Source organism: Canis lupus, chromosome 31 (genome assembly GCF_011100685.1).
Source record: "Canis lupus familiaris isolate Mischka breed German Shepherd chromosome 31, alternate assembly UU_Cfam_GSD_1.0, whole genome shotgun sequence".
NCBI classification, from domain to species: Eukaryota; Metazoa; Chordata; class Mammalia; order Carnivora; family Canidae; genus Canis; species Canis lupus.
In genome coordinates, this window is record NC_049252.1 from 38,788,780 (window position 1) to 38,808,484 (window position 19,705).

A 19,705-nucleotide genomic window follows, 5' to 3' on the forward strand; every position below is an offset into this window, starting at 1 on the left:
AAAGAGCACCCCAGGTGGGACGGGCAGAGGGAGGAGGAGAACGTCCCGCGGACTCCAGGCCGCGCGCAGGGCCCGGTGTGGGGCTCGGTCCCAGGACCCCAGATCGTGACCTGAGCAAACCCGAGAGTCGGTGCTTGACCGACTGAGCCGCCGGGGCGCCCCGTCCTGATTTACCCTAAAACCGTTTCCAGCCCCGGGGTGCGAGTGGAGCCGGCCACGTGGCCTGGGGTGGGGTCGCGGCAGCCCTAGAGCCGCTCTGAGCGGCCTCCGCACCCTGGGCGCAGCCGGAACCGGGCGCCTGCCCCACCCACGCCGGAGCGGGTGGGGCCGCGCGCGTGCCTTGACGCGCCCTCCGGTCCCGACGCGCCTCCGAGCCTGCAGTCTCCGGAAAATGCTGGCACACGCGTGCAAGGTTAGCACCGGCGCGCCCCTGGACGTCCAGCCCTGGAGCGGGAGCCGCGGGGCTCCTGTTCAAGTGCTCGGCCGACGGCAGGTCTGGGGGCCGGAGGCTGCGATCCCGCCCGGCGCCCACGGGGGCCACGGCCTGCCTGCGGGGCCACCTTCTGCTGTTCGTGCCATGAGTCACTCGCCACCAGAGCACTGTTCCTCCAGCTACGGGGCGGCGGCACGCAGGTGGGAACGAAAGGCCTCTTGCTCCGGCTCGGTGGGAGGACGCGGCCTGGACCCTGAGAACCTGATTTTGAGGAGGAGGGAGTGGGAAACCACCATGGAAGGGGCGAGGGACGCGCTCTCCCTGCTGCAGGGGCAGGGATTCTGTGGGCCCAGGGGGACCCTGTTAGGCTTGGATGCCACTTGTGTGTTGGGACCCGCGGTGGCTGGCTGTGTCCCCGGCCGGACCATCTACCCCGGGCCTCCCAGGTCCCCCAGCTGCAGAGGCCAGGAGAAGACAGGGAGCCCAGGTGCCCCCGGAGGCGCCCACGGGAGGGGCCGGTCCCAGGAGCCTCAGGGGCAGGGGGTCCCCACGGTCCTCCAGGGGATGCCACCCCACTGTGTGCTGTCACTGGGCTGGTTTTGCAGGCTTAGCCACCCCCCGGCACCAGACCGGGAATCCGCTGGGCTCGGTAATACCCCGTGTTGGCCCCCTGGGGGGCCCCGTGCCTCTTCCCTCGTTAAAAGCTCCGAGGAGGTCCTTGCGTAAAGTCGAGCATTCCTCACGTTTGAGGTGGCAGCAGCTGCCTCCCCCGACCCCGGAGACGTCCCCACACCCCAGGCTCCTTCCAAGGCCAGGGTGGCCCTCCTCATCACCCACAGTGGCCGCTGGGCCCTGCCTGGGGGCCTGTCCCGGCTGCCCAGGGCTCTCGGGGACCCAGCCCTCGGGCGCCCGGGGCGTTGGGGCCTCCTCAGGTCCTCCCCCTGGCACCTGCCTTCCCGCACATGGTCTTGCGTCTCGCCCAGATCCCCACCCACCGTGACGTCCTGGAGCTTCCCCAGCCTCGGCAGCTCTGCCTGCATGCAGTGGCCCCGGGCACCCAGGCCGGGTGACCCCCCTCCTGCCTGAGGCACGTCCTGGGGGGTCACAGCTGTGCTCCAGGTGCTCAGGGTGTCAAGGCAGCTTCACCATGGTGGGGCAGCCCTGCACCTCCTCCCTGAGCTCCTCCCTGGGTCCCACCAGCCTTCCCAGCACAGAGCCAGCCTACGGCCTACGGAAGGGTAGGGGCTAAGCGTGGAGGGGGACCGGGAAGAGAGGAGGACCAGGGGTGGAGGAGGACCTGGGGTGGAGGAGGACCAGGAGTGGAGGAGGACCAGATGGGGAGGAGGACCAGGTGGGGAGTAGGACTAGGGGTGGAGGAGGGCCAGGGGTGGAGGAGGGCCAGGTGGGGAGGAGGACCAGGTGGGGAGGAGGACCTGAGGTGGAGGAGGACCAGGTGGGGAGGAGGACTAGGGGTGGAGGAGGACCAGAGGTGGAGGAGGACGAGGTGGGGAGGAGGACCTGAGGTGGAGGAGGACCAGATGGGGAGGAGGACCAGGTGGGGAGGAAGACCAGGTGGGGAGGAGGACCTGGGATGGAGGAGGACCAGGTGGGGAGGAGGACCTGGGGTGGAGGAGGACCAGGTGGGGAGGAGGACCAGGTGGGAAGGAGGACCAGGTGGGGAGGAGGACCTGGGATGGAGGAGGACCAGGTGGGGAGGAGGACCTGGGGTGGAGGAGGACCAGGTGGGGAGGAGGACCAGGTGGGAAGGAGGACCAGGTGGGGAGGAGGACCTGGGGTGGAGGACGACCAGAGCTGGAGGAGGACCAGTCAGGGAGGAGGACCAAGTGGGGAGGCAGGTGTAGGGGTGCGCAGCACCCACCCCTGCCCGGGGGTCACTACTGGGGCACCCCTGGGACCCTCTACACCACACATCGTCTCTGGGCAGGTGTCCTGATCTCAGCCACCTGCTGCCCAGCAGTGTGAGGAGCGGGGCTGTCCCTCGGGGTCAACTCTCCCTTGGGGAGCGTGCCGGGAGGGAACAGCATGGGGTCTGCTGGGGGCCCCACGGGACGGGCAGGGGGAGGCTCCCTTCCGGGCTTGGGCCCTGTCAGCCTGGGGGGCTTCAAAGGGGGGCAGATGGGCCCAGGTGAAGAGACTGGTTTTCGGGCCCCCTTCCACCCTCACCCCTGTTCCCATCTCAGCCCCTCAGCCCTGCCCCCTCAGGGCTCACCCTTTCCCCTCTCCCCCATCACCCTACCCTGTCAGGCCTCACCCCTGCCACCCCTCGCCCCTCTCCTGCGTCTCTCTGGCCCAGCAAGGGCTCTGGGGCACTTAGAGGGAGCCTGTGCACCCCTGGCAGTTCTCCGGGGCCAGGCTCCAGGACACGTCTCTGCCCCCCCGTCCTGCATGGCCATCTGGACAGGAGGGGCCAGCCGTCCTGCAGGGCCTGGGCACTGGGCGGCCTGCCCCGGGGTCGGGGCTTTAGATGACTCACCGGTGAGTCAGGCGCAGGTCAGAGGGCACCAGACGCTGGCCTTCCCCAGGAGGAAGGGTGTTGCTACTTGGTGCCTCGACAGACCAGCACAGGCATTCCAGGGAGGAGGAGAGGGATTTCCTTCCTTCCTTCCTTTCTCTTTCTTTCTTTCCTTCTTCCCTTCTGTCTGTATTTCTTCCTTAAAAAGAGTTTATTTATTTGACACAGAGAAAAAGAGAGAGACGTGCAGGGGGGAGGTGTGGAGGGAGAAGCACACTCCCCGCTGAGCAGGGAGCCCGATGCAGGACTCGATCCCAGGACCCCGAGATCACGACCTGAGCCAGAGGCAGACGCTTCACCGACGGAGCCACCCGGGCGCCCCCAGAAGTGTTTTATTTCTGAATGTCAATATAACTGGCCTATCACCCCTCGTGTTTCATTTTACACATTTAAAAGAATAACTGGGCTTTGCCAGGCGGCCAGAGAGAGCGCAGAAGCCTGGGCTGGCAGGGGGCGGTGGGCGAGCAGGGCCGGGGGAGGGGGGGTCCCAGGGCCTCACCGCCCCCTCCCCGCCCCCCCGCAGCCACCCTGGGAGCCCGGCCGGCTGGGAGGAAGGAAGCCAGGCGGAGTGTGGGCCTGACCCCTCCGGCTGGCCGCCCCGGTGCTCTCCTCGGGGCCCTGGCGCCGGCCCGTCGGAAGGCCGAGCCGGGAGCTATTCTGGGAGCCCGTGCGGAGGCCCCGGGAGCTCCTTATAAGGCCCCTCAGCAGCGAGTTGCCGTTCCCAGCCCGCGGGCCGCCCGCCACCCCGCCTGCAGCCCGACCCAAGGGTGCAGAGGCCCCGCTGGCCCCAAACCACGTCTCCCTGGGGCCCGACTTTCTCCTGTCCCCAATGACGCTCTCCCAAGATTTCAATGAATCCGACCGACACCTTGGCCTTGGGGCCCTTGGGAGAGAAGCGGGGAGCAGAGCCGGCCGTCCACATCCTTATATGATGAAGCTCCCGGTCGCGGCTGAGTCACTGGTGTGTGGGGACTCGGCCATGGGAGCCAGCGGTTCTGGTTTATTTTTAGACACTCTTACCGGAGCACCTGGGTTAGACCCAAAAATACGTGTATTTTAATAGTTCAAAAATATCACTTTGCAGCAAGTCACGCTCCGGGGAGACAATGCCCAGCATGATGTCTCCCGAGGCCCGCGGGCCTGTGCTTCCTTCCCGCTCAGCCGTGCAGCGACCACACGGACCCGGCTCCGTCCCGTGTGTCCCCAGGAGGACACACACCTGCCCTGAGCCACCCTGTGGTTTCTGGTCGCCTTCAGCGGGAATTGGGCGAACGAGCGGATGCTAGAAGCATGAGGCCAGGACCAGACTTTAAGTGACTTTTCCCCCCTGAGGGCTTGTGCCAATGGCATTCAGGGTCAAGTGAGCAAACGCAGCGGCGGGCGAGCAGGGAGGCCGGGCTGCCTTGGAGCCCTGTGCCCGGCTGGCCCGTGTCGCGGTTGGTGGACCCCAGCGCAGCCGCCCGCCGCCTCCTTGCCCGCTGCAGGTGGCAGGCCCAGGAAGCGCGGGGAGACAGGCCCGAAGGTCTTGCCTCCCTGCCCTGGGCGGAGCCCCTGGGTGGCCCTCGGGTCCCCAGCCCAGCGCCCCCGGCACCACCAGGAGCCCGTTAGGACGCAACCTGGGCGGCTGGGCGGGGAGTAGCCGCGGCAACGGCCTTGCCCCCCCAGGACGGCGGAGGCCCCAGCGCAAGTCCCCGGAGAGCCGGGGGGACGCCGCGGGCTCGTCCTCAGTGAGCCCGGGAGCCCCGCTCTCCCCGGCCCCAGGCTCTGCTCGGCCGGCCCCGCGAGGCCCATCCGGACCTCGTCCTACAGCGCCCGGCCCCTGTGTGCGGTGCTTGGCGCCGTGGGAAGAAATCCCACACCCTCGCGGGCGTCAGTGCCTCGTGCGATTCGGCAGAGAGCACACCGGGGAGAAGTGCCCCTGGCTCCGCCGGGGATGTGCCTGTGAACGTGAGCCTCACCTGGGCCAGGTGCCGCTGCCGGGGACGGGGTGCCGACAGCTCGGGCCGTGTCGGGGTTCCGGGCACCCACCAGGCGTCTCCACGATGCAAATTGCGCTGAAGCTTCCTGCTCGGACTGGAGAGTCAGCGTCCCTCTGCAGGCTCCACATTGAAGGTCGGGTCCCACCCGGTCCCTCCGCAGCAGCCCCGACGGAGTGAAGGTGCGGGAGCCGCTGCGTGTGCGCTCATGGGGTACAGTGCCCTCTGCTTCGTCTTGCTGTTCTTCTCAGATGCCCTGTAAAAACGTGTTATTTCGGGACGTCCGGGTGGCTCAGCGGTTTAGCCCCGCCTACGGCCCAGGGCGTGACCCCGGGGTCCTGGGATCGAGTCCCGCGTCGGGCTCCCTTCATGGAGCCTGCTTCTCCCTCTGCCTGTGTCTCGGCCTCTCTCTGTCTCTCATGAATAAATAAATAAATAAAATCTTAAAAAACCCTTTTTAATTTAAATTCAGTTAACATTGTATGTTATTTAATTCGATTAATTAACATAAAGCGTATTTCAGAGGTAGAGGTCGGGGATTCATGAGTCGTGCTCATGGCATCAGGTGCCTCCTTTCGCACCCGTCCCCCGGTTCCCCGTCCCCCACCCCCTGCCTCTCCAGCGACCCTCAGTCTCAGTCTGTTTCCTGTGATTAAGAGTCTCTTAGAGTTTGTCCCTCTCTGATTTCATCTTGTTTTATTCTTCCCTCCCTTCCCCTCGGTTTTGATCCTCAGTTTTGTTTCTAAATTCCACACACGAGTGAAACCATATGATGACACAGATGGCCACCAGACACTTGGGAAAATGCTCCACATCACTTAAACACACACCAGCAGCACGTGGGACCCGCCCCGCCCCCCCCCCCCCGCACGCCCGTCAGGACGGCCACCGTCGGGAGGTGACAGGTGCAGACGGGGGGGGGGGGGCCTCGAGGAGCCGGACACGGAACTGCCCTACGACCCCGCAATTGCACTGCTGGGTACCGACCCCGCAGCCCAGAGGCGGTGACCTGCAGGGGCACCTGCACCCCGTGTTCCCAGGGGCCGTGTCCACGGGGGCCGAGCCGCGGGAGGAGCCTCGACATCCATGGACAGATGCTGGAGGGAGGAGACGTGGTCCCTGCGCACCCCGGGTGTCACTCGCCGTCAGAGGGGGGAGATCTCGCCATGTGAGATCCCTTTAACCACTGCCTTGTAAGGTGAGCGGCGCGGCCACAGCCCTGCCCCCGGGAGCCCCTCAGCCTGCAGCTGCACGTGGCGGGGTCCCTCCCCGTAGTCCCTGTATGTCCTGGAGCCGGGCATACAGTAGGTGCTCAGCAAGGGTTTCAGTGGGAGTGAAATAGAGGCCGCTGTTGGTGAGAAGCTGGCCTTGCACGTGTTCTGTCTTTCTGGGGCCACCACTGAAGGGGGACACGGTGTGGGAAGCCCCGAGCCTCAGGCCCACCCCGTCCCCCACCCGCAGGGAGGTGGTCTGAGTTACACGATCTCCTCCCCAGCCACCAAAGGGGTCCCGGCAGGCGCAGGGCAGGGACCCAGGGTCCCAGGCTGCCCACGCTTGTCTCCGGCAGGCCGGTGTCAGTCGGGCGCCCTGGGGTGCCCAGTGCCTTCTCACCTGCTTTTGTAGGAACATTTCACACGTTCTTCCCCTTGGCTGTAGGGTTGGGGGGTGGTGCTGGGCCTGCGTTGGTCCCACCTGCTCCTACCCCATCTGCAGGGTGATGTGGCCCTCGGGTCTGCACCGCCTGCCCCTGGGCGGCCCTCACCAGGCTCCTCAGAAACCAGCCCCGTCCCTCCCTCCTCCCTCCCAGACCGCTCTCGTTCATGGGTTCCACCGCTGCCACCGCGCACTGTCCCAGGGGCCAGGGACGGCATGACCGGGGCCCGCCGGCGGGGTTCAGTTGCAGGCAGCAGGGGGTGGGGGGGGGGTACCACCACCCGGGTCCAAGCAGGGAGAGGGCAGCGCCCGGGCAGCAGACACAGGGCCCAGGGACCCTCCCTGCAGACGCCGGGCATCAGCCTGGCAGTGGACAGCAAAGGCGGGATCCCAGAGCTGTGCTCCCGGGTGTTGGGGCTCGGGAGTCACAGGACCTGGAAGCAGGATCTGGGGGCTTTGCAGGCTTCCTCCGAGTGGAGGGGGACCTTCTGAGGGTCTGAGCGTCTGCTCGCCAGTGGAGGAGGAGCCAGGGAGGAACTGGCCAGGTGGACATGGCTCAGGAGAAAGGGGCTGGGGCATGGGCCGGGGTGAGGGGGTGGGAGGGGCAGGGCGGTCAGATTCAGAAGGACTAGGGAGATCCGGATCACGGTTCTCTGATGGACGGCTGGGGTATGAGTGGAGGGAGGAGGGAGGATGAGGAGAGGGTGGAGGGAGGAGGGAGGATGGGGAGGGGGGAAGGAGGATGGGGAGAGGGAGGAGGGATTAGGGAGGATGGTGGGGAGGAAGGAGGAAGGATGGGGAGAAGGAGGAGGGATGACCGGAGAGGGGGAGGGAGGATGGGGAGAGGGTACAGTGGTCCCAGCGGGCTGTGGGTCCCACAGGCTGTAGGTGACCTGTGCCCCCCACCCGTGGTCCCTCCCGGTGCCCCCAGGGCGTGGCCTGCTGCCTCCCGTGGTCCTCCCGGCCCCGCCGCCCGAGTCCCCCCTCCCCGCGCCCAGCAGGCGGTGCCCTGAGCTGACACCTGCCCCCAGCGGACGAAGCCCTCGGCCCGGGGTCTCCGAGAAGCCCCCAGAGGCCGCGGTGTTTGCCCGGAGGCGGAGCTCAGGTTAGAGACGCCCCAGGCCCCCAGATGCGCGGCCCGGCGTCCTCGTGGCTATTTCTGAATCACGGGCCTGCGTCACCCCGACCTGCCCCGGGGCCCTGCGCTGGCCGTGACCGCGGGGGAGCGGAGCTGGTGCTGAAAGCCGCTCTGTCCTCCGCGGGCCTCGGCCCCAGGACGGCACACAGGCGCCTTTGTTCTCCAGCCGGGCCCGAGGACCCCTCCTCCGGCTGGCGGCCCGGGCGTCGGGGGGACGCGGCGCAGGCCGAGGGCCCCTCCCCAAGTCGTTGCCCGCGAGCCGCCCAGTCCACCCGCCGGGGCCAGCACCTCGCCGCGGGGCCGTGCCCGTCTGACCCCTGCCGCCCAGCGGGTGGGGGGCCGCGACCTGTCCCGCCAGAGCCGCGCAGGACGGCTGGAGGCGCGGGCGTGGCCGTGGGCCCTGCGTGGACGGCTGCACGGTCCCTCCTTTCCGGCCACTCGTCCTTCCCAGGTCTCAGCAGTTCCTCGTTTTGCTCCAACATCACGAACGATGAACACGGCATCGGGCCCCAGAGATGCTGCAGCCACCACGCCCGACCCTGGCCCCTATGACCCAGCCCCGACCCTGGCCCCTGGCCCACCCCCCGCCTCCCCCCACCAGCCTGACTCAGAACCCCTCCCCCAAGCCCGGGTCACGTCCTCCCTCGGCCGCCCCCCGGACGCCCCTGCTGCAGGGCAGCCCCCTTCCGGCCGGCCCCTCGCACGCAGCTGCCGGGGAGCTCACGGATTCAGGGGTCAAGCTCCGCGGCACCATGTTCACCCAGGGGTGAAGCTCCTGCCGCGTGCAGGTGCCGCGCTACACGCTGAGGATGGGGTGTAGGGGGAGAAACACGCGGAGCTGCCCCCGCAGGACACGCTGTAGGGGGGCGGAAGTGACAGAGGGAGGGGGACCCGGTCATCTGCTGCAGGCCCAGAGGGGTGCTGCTGGGTGCCGTGCAGGACAGTGTGTGAGCAGGGCTGGGTCAGCAGGAGGAAGGCCAGGGAGATCCTGGGGCAGGGGTCCAGGGGAAGAACAGGGGTGGGGGGACAGCACGTGCAAATGTCCTGAGGCCGGAAGGAGGGAGCATGGGAAGGAGGAGGTCTGTGAATCCGCGGAGCTGCCAGGCCGGGGTCCCCGGAGACCCCGGGGTGTGTCCTCAGCAGGGCAGGCCAGCCACTGGGAGGGCCTAGGGACCCCGAGCTGGTGGAGGCCCGATGGCCGGCAGGCGGGGCCAGAGCATACCTGGTCCAGGTGGGGGTGTCGCCAACGCCCAGGTGAGTGGGGTTTGGACCAGGTGGAGGGGCGGGTGGGCAGGTGTGCGGAGCCCAGCAGCCTCTAGAGGACGGTCGGGGACAGGGGGGTGCAAACACGTCCATGGCAGGGTCTAGGCCGAGCCGCCTCTGGGCCTGGGGCCCCCAGGTCAGGGGCAGCTCGTGAGGCCCTGGGGTCCCAGACACGCAGGGACACGCAGGGACCCCCGGCCCCCCATCCAGGCTTCGTCATCTGTGACGTAGGGGTGACGACCCTGCACCTCTGGTCCTTCAGGGGACGTCTGATGACGTGAGGACAAGATTCTGGAAGCCCTGGGGCATGTGGGGTCACGGCAGGAGCTGAACCCCCATCCTGACCCCGCGTGCAGCCCCGGGAGCCCAGCAGGGCCGTGGCAGGTGGTGTCCCCGTGGGCGCCGAGCCCGGGACCCCGCATCTCAGAGACGCCAGCATGGCCAGGCTCCTCCAGGAGGGGCGGGGGGGGGCAGGGTCAGCTTCGGGGCCGGCGACGGGGACCACGTCTGGCCAGAACGCAAAGACCCCTCTGCTCTGGAGACCCCGTGGCAGCGTGGACCCAGGGAGGCACCCTGCTCGCAGAGGGACGTTCCTGCTGCGACAGGAGGAAACGGCGTCAGGCCCGGGGATTTCTCGGCGGAAGGAATAGTCTTGTCCTTGTCACGGAACGCCAGGACGGGGACGTATTTTCAGGTGCAACTGGCCACACTATGGCTCGCGGCTCTTCGAAATGCGGGGTCCTCCGGGATCCGCGCTCGATGGCCTGGGTGGGGGCCGCGCTGTCACCGCGACTCGCGGGAAGGACGCCGCTTTCCTGCGCGTGAGTTGCCGGCGAGGCTCTGTTCGTCTCTTGGTTCTGGGAGACCGTGAGCCTTCCGGGCGGGCGGCAAGGTCGGGGGGCCCCGGCGTCCCCCGGCGGCTCCCTCACGGCCACGGCCGGGACATTACTGCGCCCCTTGCGGGGTCCCGTGGGGTGCCTGACCTCGGGTCGACGGGGTCTCCGTCCTCCCAGGCCTCCCAGCTCCTCGGGCTTGGGGACCCCGGTCAGGCGTCTGCAGGACGGTCCCCGGGACACCTGCCCTGGGCAGCCCCACGCACGCCGGCCGCCCCGGGAGAGGCTGAGGAAGGCCCCGCACGTGTCAGAACCCGAGGAGCCATCAGTAAGCTCTCGGGGACCCTTGAGGCGCCGCCACCCTCCTCCTCCCGCTCCCGTGGCCCTTCCGCTCACCTGCGGGTTCCCTGCCCTGGCGCCCCTCTATCGGGGAGCTGCCCGCGGTCTGGGAGACGGTGCCCCGCCCGCCTGAGCCGTCAGGTCCGGGGTTTCCAGGCAGTCAGCACACGCGCGGGCGCGGGGCTGGGGCTCGGGATCCCGCTCCAGGAGGACCCCGCGCACCCCTCCCCCGAGCCCGGAACCCCTGGCCGCGCGGCTGCGAGTCAACTTTTCCAGGGCGCCTGCCCTCTGGACCGCGCAGCGCATGTACGGCCGAGGGGCGCCGGGGGCCACGGGGGCGGGCGGCCTGTTTGGCTCTGGGCGTCGGGGGCTCTGGGCGGCTTCCGGGTTCTGCTCTTCCCACCTGCACTGGCCTCAGGGGCCCTCCGTGACCTACACTGACCTCAGGGACCCTCTGTGACCTGCACTGGCCTCAGGGGCCCTCCGTGACCTACACTGACCTCAGGGACCCTCTGTGACCTGCACTGGCCTCAGGGGCCCCCGTGACCTGCACTGGCCTCAGGGGCCCCCGTGACCTGCACTGACCTCAGGGGCCCTCTGTAACCTGCACCAACCTCAGGGGCCCTCCATGACCTGACTGACCTCAGGGGTCCTCAGCGACCCTGCACCGACCTCAGGGGCCTTCCATGACATGTACTGGCCTCAGGGGTCCTCTGTGACCTGCATCGACCTCAGGGGCCCTCCATGACCAGACTGACCTCAGGGGTCCTCTGTGACCTGCACTGGCCAGAGGGGCCCTCAGCGACCCTGCACTGTCCTCAGGGCAGTTGGAAATGCTTCTCTCCCAGGGTCCTGGGAGCACCGAGGGTGGGGGTCCGGGGAGGCCTGGGACCGAGGGGCAGCAGGGCCGAGGGACCTCACGTGGAAGCCCAGGCTTCCGGGGAGAGCAGACCCTTCATCTTGGTGCGAGGCTTCCGTGCACAGAGTGAGGACCCCTCGGGCCCTGGCTTCGCGTCCTCTCAAGAGCCCACTGAGGGCTGAGAGCTGCCGGGAGGCCACACCTGAGACCAGGTCCCCAGCACCGCGAGGGTCCTCCCTCCTCCGGTCAGCAGGAGGCACTCGTGCAGACGCCCGCAGGCCCCGGGGCTCCTTCCAGGCCCAAGGTCCAGAGGACAGGTCCACCTTCTCCCGGCGCCGTCCCCTGAAGGGCCCTGGTGGGTCAACACGAACACAGCAGGGCCCCTCGTTTCCCTTGCACACGGGGGTGCGGTTAAGGGAACAGAAGTGCTCCCCTGAGGCAGGACAGAGACCTGGGCCCGTTTTGATGACTCCGTGTCCAGTGGGGCCGAAGGTTCAACACGATGCTGTGGCCACAAAGACAGAGAAGCAGGGGCGGGGCTCGGGGGGAGGCGGCCGTCGCTGGGACGCCAGTGCAGGCCGAGGACGCGCCTCTCCCCTCACGGTTCCCTGTGCGTCCGGTCATGCCCGAGGCGCGGGGGGACAGGGCCACGGGGGCAGGGGGCAGCCCACAGCACCCACGACGTGCAGGAAACGACTTTTCTTTTATAAAGAAGAATGTCTCTTCCACAAATGGAGCTGGGAACACTGGACAGCCTCGTGCAGGAGACGGCCCTGGGCCACTTCCCTCACCAGACACAGAGGTAGGCTCGGAACGGACGGAAGACCTAAATGAGACAGGGATCCGTCAACACCCAGAGGGGACGCAGGCAGCAGCCTCGGTGGCTTCGGCCGCAGCTGCCCTGGGTCGCCGCGTCTCCGACGGCAAGGGACGCGGAGGCACACGTGAGCGATGGGGCCTGACCGGGATCACAAGCGTCCTCACAGCCGAGGAGCCAGTCAACAGAACCAAGACGACCTGCGGGGTGGGCGGGGATGCTTGCGAGCGTCTCCCCCGCCAAGGGCTGGTGTCCGAGATCCACGAGGAACTTCCCAAACTCAACACCCGAGAGACGAACAATCCCTCAAGAGATGGGCGGAAGACGTGAGCAGACACGTGAGCGGAGACCCACACGGGGCCCAGGCACGCGGGAAGATGCTCCCCGTCCCTCGGCGTCAGGGACACACACCAGCACCACGTGGGACCCCCCACCCCGTACTCCCGTCAGGACGGCCACCGTCGGGAGGCGACAGGTGCCGGGGGGGGTGTTGGTCAAGGAGCCTCGGGCCTTGGCGCTGGGGGACGGGGTCACCGGGGACGGGCGTTGAGGAGGGCACGGGATGTCGTGAGCACCGGGCGTCACATGTAACCGACGAGTCCCCGACCTCCCCTCTGACACCAACAACACACTAGATGTTAACTGCATTGAATTTAAATTCAGAAACTTTTAAAGAGAATCTCTTTTTATTTAATTTTCATTTTTTTGGCATCGATTTCAATGTTTATTATCTCAGTACGTAGCGCGGCGCCCAGTGTGGAACCCAGCGTGGGGCTCACTCTCCCGACCGTCAGATCAAGACCTGAGCCCGGATCAAGAATCGGGTACTTGACCGCCTGCCCGCCTGGGGGGCCCTGGATCTTGATTTTTAAAATATCGTGTTAAAGTATCGCTTGTTTTGATGACTGAGGTTTTCTCCATCCCTCCCCTTGAAATTTGCCGCGGGGCAGGTGCGGATGCGTGTCCGTGTTGACGTGCGTGCCCGCGAGCACACGTGTCTGTCCATCTCCTGCCTACGGGGAGGTGGAGGGTGGCCGGGGCCCGGAGGTGTGGCCTCTCGCCTGCTCCTGGCAAACGGGGGACACGGCAGGTGTCTGCTTCCCACGGGGTGACCCGGAGACGCCCCCTCTCAGTGTGGGAGGAGGACGTGGGCCTCGTGCACACCCAGGGGCGCCCCCTTCGCCCGGCAGCCCGAGCCCTGAGGGTGGCAGGCGGCGCTGGCGTCCCCTATAGGCCAGGCCCGGGCGTCAAGCGGGGGAAGCCCTGGCCGCCTCTGCCCCTGGTCATGCCCTCGCCAGGGTGGACTTGGGCGGGTCCCTGACACGCGTGGCCTCTGCTTCCCAAGGACACGGTGCAGGGTGGGGTGGGGACACCTCCCAGCGGGGTGACAAGACCCTCGCGGCGCGCAGTGTTCCAGCGGCTTCTGCTGCACACGCGTCTCTCCGTCCCCGAGCTGGCGCGTGGGGGCCGCCGCTGCCTGTCCCCCTGCCCTGGGCAACGACAAGCTCTCGGCCGGGGCGGTTCACGGCCACCTGTGCGGGCAGCCGATGAGCACCAGCACGTGGGACGGTGTTGTCCCCCCATCCTGGTCGGGAAAGCCCCGGAGGCCGGCCCGCGCTGACCCGCCTCGTCGGGGTAGCCCGGTTCTCACCCGCGTCCCCCGGGGGGTGCCCGACAGCCCCCAGTTCCTGCGGGGACGGCCCCGTGCATGCGGAGGCCGGGCCACCCGGTGGGGCCGTCCGGGTCACACGGGCCTGAAGGCAAATTTGCTGAGGCTGCGAGAGAATGCGCCGCGTCTGCTGCCTCCACCGCGGGGTGCGGAGCAACCTCAGCAAGGTCAGCCGCGCGCAGCTCCTCAGCCGGCGGGTTTGACTTAGCAACTCGGGGAACCGGGTACCGCTCGGTGCCCCCGACTGCGCCCCCCTCCCCGACGCGGGAGTGGCCGTGAGGCTGGGAGGCCAGCGCCAGGCAAGGCCAGGTCTGCCGCCCTGCAGCTGGGGGGGGCCCCCGCTTGTCTTCTTCTTCCTTTTTTTTCCTTTAAAGATTTTACGTATTTATTCATAGAGAGAGAGAGAGAGAGAGAGGCAGAGACACAGGCGGAGGGAGAAGCAGGCTCCATGCAGGGAGCCCGACACGGGACTCGATCCCAGGACCTCGGGGTCGCGCCCTGGGCCGAAGGCAGATGCTCAGCTGCTGAGCCCCCGGGCGCCCCAGCCGCTTGTCTTCTTCACGGACGCCGAGGACCAGGGCTGTGGGGCCCCGGCTGGGAGGCAGGCCCTCCTGCGCGGTTCTCACGCTCCAGGCCGCAGAGGAGGAACCCACTGGAATCTCAGATATTTCAGAGACTGCAGCCCCCGCTCCCGCCAGCCCAGCAGCCCGGAGACGCGACCTTGGCCCCGCGGGTCCTGCCCCGCCGCCAAGGGGCCACCTCTGCGGTTGGGCGAGCCCCCCTTCCCTAACCTGGGACTCTACAGCACAAAACGAGCTTCGAGGGCAGAGCAAAGCCCTGTGGGTGGACGCCAGCCGTCCGGACTCCGCGGGCGGGCACTCGGGTGCTGGCGGGCACGGAGGCGAGGACCTGGGCCCCGTCCAGCGCCGCCCGTTCCTGTCCGCAGCCTCCTGTCACAACCAAGGAATCCGCACGTCCCTGAGCGCAGTCCTGAGATCCACGACGGGCTCGTCGGACGCGCGCTGGGCCTCCTGCTCCTGCCCGGCAGGGGGGCACCGCGGCCCACGTGGGCAGGAGGGTGCCTCAGCTTTGCGGATCTCTCCGAGCAGTGGTGTCTGTCGGGACGTAGGGCTTCAGGTTCCCGATCCCCCCGCCCCCCAGAGCTTCTCTCTTGTCAACCAGAACCCACGGGAACCAGCTTGGGAGAGCAGGAGGTAGGGGGGTCCTCTGTGAAGTTTCGTGGGGACTGGGGACCCGCCACGAGGTCTGACCAGGCCCAGCGCTGCTGCAGGGTCTGTGGGGTCCATCTGCTCTGGGGGCAAAGGCTGGACCCCCCCCCCCCCCGCTGCTTTCAAGGCAAGGGTTCCGGAAGGGCTGGGTGGAGCCCGGAGGCCAGCGTGGTGGTGGTGGCGGCAGCAGGACCTCAGAGGAAGGAAGGCCCCACGGCCCCCAGGGATGGGAGGGGACAAACGGAGCAGGTCCAGGAGGTGCCTCTCCCTGCCCAGAGGGGGTGCGGTGGGTGACTTGGTGACACCAGGTGGTCCCAGGGCCTGAGGGGAGGGGCTGGGGCTGGAGCTGGGCCTGCAGGGAGGACCCACCGGCTGCCCGAGGGGCCCGGAAGCCACCCGGCAGCGTGCGGCCCCGCAGAGCAGCCCGTGCAGGAGCCCCTGGCGGTGCTATGGCCCCCGGAGCAGGTGCCCACTGGCAGCTGACGCGTCCGGCACAGACAGGCCTGCGGGGCGCTCACAAGCTCCGGGCTCCCTCCATTCAGGTCCGGCCCCCTCCCCATGTCCCTCCCATAAACCCGCCCAAGCACAGCGAGCCCAGGAGTCCTGGTTTGGGGTCGCAGGCTTGATGTGGGCGGGCCATCCTTGTTTGGCGCATCCTGGCCCTTGGCTCGCCTGGGCAGGGCCTTGACACCCACCCCCCCACTGCCCTGTGGTCCCCAGCTCACCACAGGGGAGCGAGGAGGCTACCATAAGGGAGCAAGCCTTCCTGGGGGAGCTCGAGGCAGGAGCCAAGGCCCTGGGGCAGGACCCTCTGCTCTCCTGGGCAGGTGCAGCACCAGGGCCTTCTGGCCACGGGGCCCCAGTGGACTGGCCGTCTCCCCGGGGTCCACGTGCTCTGGACTTGCTGCCACACAGGCCCCCGCCCCTTCCCACCAGGGAAACAGCCCCGTAGTAGCTGCCATTCTGCAGCTTTCCTCTCATGCACGTGCAGGGGGAACCCGGGGGACGCAGGCCTGGCCGGCCTGGGGGGCTCTCCTCGTCCCGTCCCCAGACTTCCACGTCCAGGGCCTGTTCCCCACGGGGGTGACGGGCACTGCTCCCTCGCCCCTCCCGGCGGTGCCCTGCGCTCACCTCCCGCCCCCAGTGAGGACCCCCTCGCAGGACATGGGGCGCCCTGGGTCAGCCCTACAGTCTGTGACGCGTCATCACGGCTTCTGGACAAGTTGCCCCGAGTACAACGACCCAGCTTGCCTCCCTCCGAGGCACAACGTTTAGAAGGCTCTGCGGTTTTCACACCTGGGAGGAAGAGAAAGGGAAATCTCCCAGGTGTTTTCATTGTTCCAAAAAAGGAGAGATCCGTGGCCACAGGTATGTCTGGAAACCCTGCCACCTGCACAAGCCTCCCTGTGGAATTCGCCAGGAATGTTCCAGGCCGACAAAGGAGGAGCGCCTGCTTTTCTTCCCAGAGGTCGCAGCCGCGTCCGCGGGCCCAGGTGGAGAGCTGAGGTCACAGGTCGTGCAGTAGGGACAGACAGACAGTGGCGGGTGATGGGGCCACGGGAGCGTGTGGACCTGCGGCCCCATGAACGAGCCGGGACCCGCAGCCCAGCGGCTGAGGCCAGGACGACACCCCACGGAGCGGGCTGCGGCCGGGGACACCCGGGGGCCATGTGCATGCAGAAGGCTTATCCTAGCCAGGCCGCCCCTGCCTCCCTGGGAGTCCACGGGACTTGGCGCTCCGTCGTAGAGCCGCTGCGCCCACGGTCTTGAGAGAAGGCGGCCCACGCTCCTGGTTCTGGGTGGCCATGGGCCGACCGACGGGGGTGCGAGATGAGGCCGGGGCGTGGGCCGGCTCTTTTCTCACGATGCTTTCACATAAAACCTATACATTCGTCGCTCCCGCCTTTCTGGTTAATCAGCCTCTTCCTTCTCGTCCCACTCGCGGTTTCCTCACCGATGCTCACGGGGCGCCTCCCACGGGGTCATGCCCGACAGCGTGTTTAGACGATCCCCTCTTAAAGCACAGCTGCATCTCATGTAGACGCATCCCGTGGGTGGCAGCTTAGACGTGGGCCACACGGCCGCTTGGTTTTGGCGTCAACAGAAGCTGGTGTGGGCGGCCGTGAGCCAGGAGGAGTGCGGTGAGGTCCCCGCGGGCGCCGTGAGGACACGCGGAGTGAGCAACCAGGAAGGGGCCCTCCAGCCCTGCTGCCCCCCGCCTCCGGAGGCCCAGCCACGCACCCCACTGCTGGCTCCTTAGCCGCCGGCCTGTGGCATTTTGTCACAGCAGCCTGGAGGGATGAGGGCCGTCTCGCGGTCGCTGAAATGCCACCTGAGCTGCTGTGCGTTCCCGTTTATGAGCCAAAGAAAAGCGAGCAGTTATGCACCTTGCGAGTCATTCACAAAATGCTCAGCCAGGCAATGAAGTGACCAGAGCGGGACTCACGTGCCCACTCTCGTACCACACGCTGACTCGAAAACCCGATAGGAAAGACTCCAAAATTTGACATCTAAAATGATTAATATGGGATCCCTGGGGGGCTCAGCGGCTTAGCGCCTGCTTTCAGCCCAGGGTGTGACCCCGGGGTCCCGGGATCGAGTCCCGCATCAGCTCCCTGCATGGAGCCTGCTTCTCCCTCTGCCTGCGTCTCTGTCTCTCTCTGTTTCTCATGAATAAATGAATAAAATCTTTAAAAAATAAATAAATAAAACAAAATAAAATGATTAATATTATCACTCAGAAAAGCCATATGGGGTTTGCTAAGGATGGAGACTGGGGTCTGGCTCCCTTTACAAAACCTTGTGATGAGCTGACGCTGTTAGAGCAGAAGCCAAGGGGGAGTGCGGAGCCCCCGGGGCCCTCACTGTGGCTCGGCCGTCCCCACCGCGGTCGCCCCTTGAGTCTCCCGTGAGCAGGTCCGTTCCCACGTGATTGTAACCCCAAGTCCACGGCCGACAGCAGGCTTCACCTTTGCACCCGACGCCCCGCAAGTAGGACCCATCGCTAGTCTGGCTCCTGCGTGTCAGGCTGAAAAGTAGAGCAGGCCTTCCAGATTCCAGGCTGGTGGTAATCGTCTTTGTGGTATTTTTGCTTCTGCAAACACGAACCTTGAGGAAATGTTTTAACAACTGGCCACTGTTCTGCATTTCGGGCACACGTCCACGGGCGCGTTATCTTATCTGCCCCGGGGCGTGTTGCCAGTTTGCAGACGAGGAGCTCAGAGCCGGTTTCTCCTTCCGAGCTCACGCTTACGCTCCAGGCGGAATCTTCGGTTCAGGCCGCAGCCGGGACTCACGGGAGCCCCTTGGTTTTCCTGGCTGTAGTGCCCAGGTGCCCGTCGTCCAGCAGACGGGGTTCCAGCCCCAGCTCGTCTCAGGAGGCACAAGCTTTGTCCAGGCATCCCCGAGCCGAGGCCAGCTGGCGCATAGTGCGTGGGAGTGAGAGTCCGCGCGGGGCTCACACCCTCCTCACCTCTGGGCCCACGCCTGCGGTTTCGGGCAGTTCCAGGACGGGAGACAGAGAGAAACAGGGAGCAGAAGGAAGAAACCAGCAAGTGGGGGATTTCCCTCTCCTCCGAGCGAAGCCACCGCCCCATCATCCCCGGGAATTTGACGTTAGCTCCTAAAACTTGGTATTTTATATAGTGTGAACACCAAAATCACAAAATGTGCACATTTGTCTAAACAGAAATTCCTGTGCTGTCATTGACATAATTCTCCCCCTGAACATGGCAGGCTGTGCACCTGAGGTTGGCACAGAAGACGAGCTCAGACTCAAAGACTATTTTAGTCCTACTCGTTCCAGGCGTCTGAATGCCGGGAAACAGCCCCTCTACTGGGGCAGGAGCTTCTGCTCTCAGAGGACCATGGGGCAGGACTCCACTCAGATGCCGGAGGCTGGTGCCTGGTCCACCTTTACCCCCAGCAGCACCTCCCAGAGCATAGTCGCCACGTTGCCCGGGGGCCCTTGACCTGCCAGCAGCACAGGTGAGGGGACAGGCTTGGCCATGCTCATCCTGCTCCCTGGGCTGCCCTGACGAAGCCGGCACATTTCATCTTCCCTGGGGAGGAGGCCCCTTTGTAGGCAAGGCTCTCAGGAACATGTCCCAGAACCACCCAGAACTCTTGACGCTGTTCACATCTGGCCAATTCTCTCTCTTTTATTTAAAGATTTTATTTATTTATTCATGAGAGACACACAGAGAGAAGCAGAGACACAGGCGGAGGGAGAAGCAGGCTCCATGCAGGGAGCCCAACGTGGGACTCGATCCTGGGACTCTGGGATCACACCCTGGGCTGAAGGGAGGTGCTCAACTGCTGAGCCACCCGGGCGTCCCTGATCAATTCTCAATCTATACCTAATGTAGTGCACACTTTAGTTATGGCCATTCTGGAGCACACCTCGCACACCTGGGCACCCTGCTCTGGGTGTGCTTGTTCACATCAGCTCACGTGCAAATGCCGCCCCTCCCCGGAGGGACACCTTTTTACTAAACCTTTTCCTTCTCTGATTCTGTCAAGCTTCATAATAGCAAGCGCAGGAGGAGGGCGATTGTGTGCAGAAAATCCAAAAGAGGCTACAGGTAAATGCTGAGGATTGAAAGTGAATTTAACAGAGACACACTATTGGAGGTTGGTGACAAAGGTGTTCTGGGATCGGTTGGGATGGTTGCATAATTCCGTGAACGTACTGAAAAACATTGAATTTTACATTTTAGGGGGGATGGGGGTGACTGGGTGGCGGGCACTGAGGGGGGGCACTTGACAGGATGAGAACTGGGTGTTGTTCTGTATGTTGGCAAATTGAACACCAATAAAAAATAAATTTATTATTAAAAAAAGACTTTTCCATTTTGGATGGATGAATTACGTGGTGTGCACACTGTGTCTTAATACAGTTGTTATTTAAAGAAAAAGAAAAACAATAAAGTTGTTATTTTGAATGCTGAATTTAGCAAGGACA

General features: G+C 65.8%; 1 protein-coding gene across 1 annotated transcript; it reads left to right on the forward strand.

Annotated features, from left to right (window-relative positions):
* Positions 1 to 391: 391 nt before the first annotated feature.
* Positions 392 to 17,002, forward strand: LOC119877767 (collagen alpha-1(I) chain-like). The gene is made up of 14 exons (XM_038581158.1): positions 392 to 633; positions 4,632 to 4,789; positions 7,527 to 7,700; positions 7,871 to 8,126; positions 8,335 to 8,499; positions 9,691 to 9,888; positions 10,010 to 10,157; positions 10,325 to 10,595; positions 11,822 to 12,170; positions 13,298 to 13,680; positions 14,319 to 14,727; positions 15,463 to 15,569; positions 15,794 to 15,885; positions 16,847 to 17,002. Exons 1-14 carry the CDS (start codon positions 392 to 394, stop codon positions 17,000 to 17,002), a joined length of 3,108 nt encoding a protein of 1,035 aa, XP_038437086.1.
* Positions 17,003 to 19,705: the final 2,703 nt, after the last annotated feature.

Bases quoted from the DNA above. Each gene is read 5' to 3' on its own strand.
- LOC119877767 (XM_038581158.1), top strand. From the start codon at position 392: ATGCTGGCACACGCGTGCAAGGTTAGCACCGGCGCGCCCCTGGACGTC. The intron at 634-4,631 runs GTGGGAACGAAA...TTGCCCCCCCAG, and splicing joins TACGGGGCGGCGGCACGCAG to GACGGCGGAGGCCCCAGCGC. The intron at 14,728-15,462 runs GTAGGGGGGTCC...TGTGGTCCCCAG, and splicing joins CCAGCTTGGGAGAGCAGGAG to CTCACCACAGGGGAGCGAGG.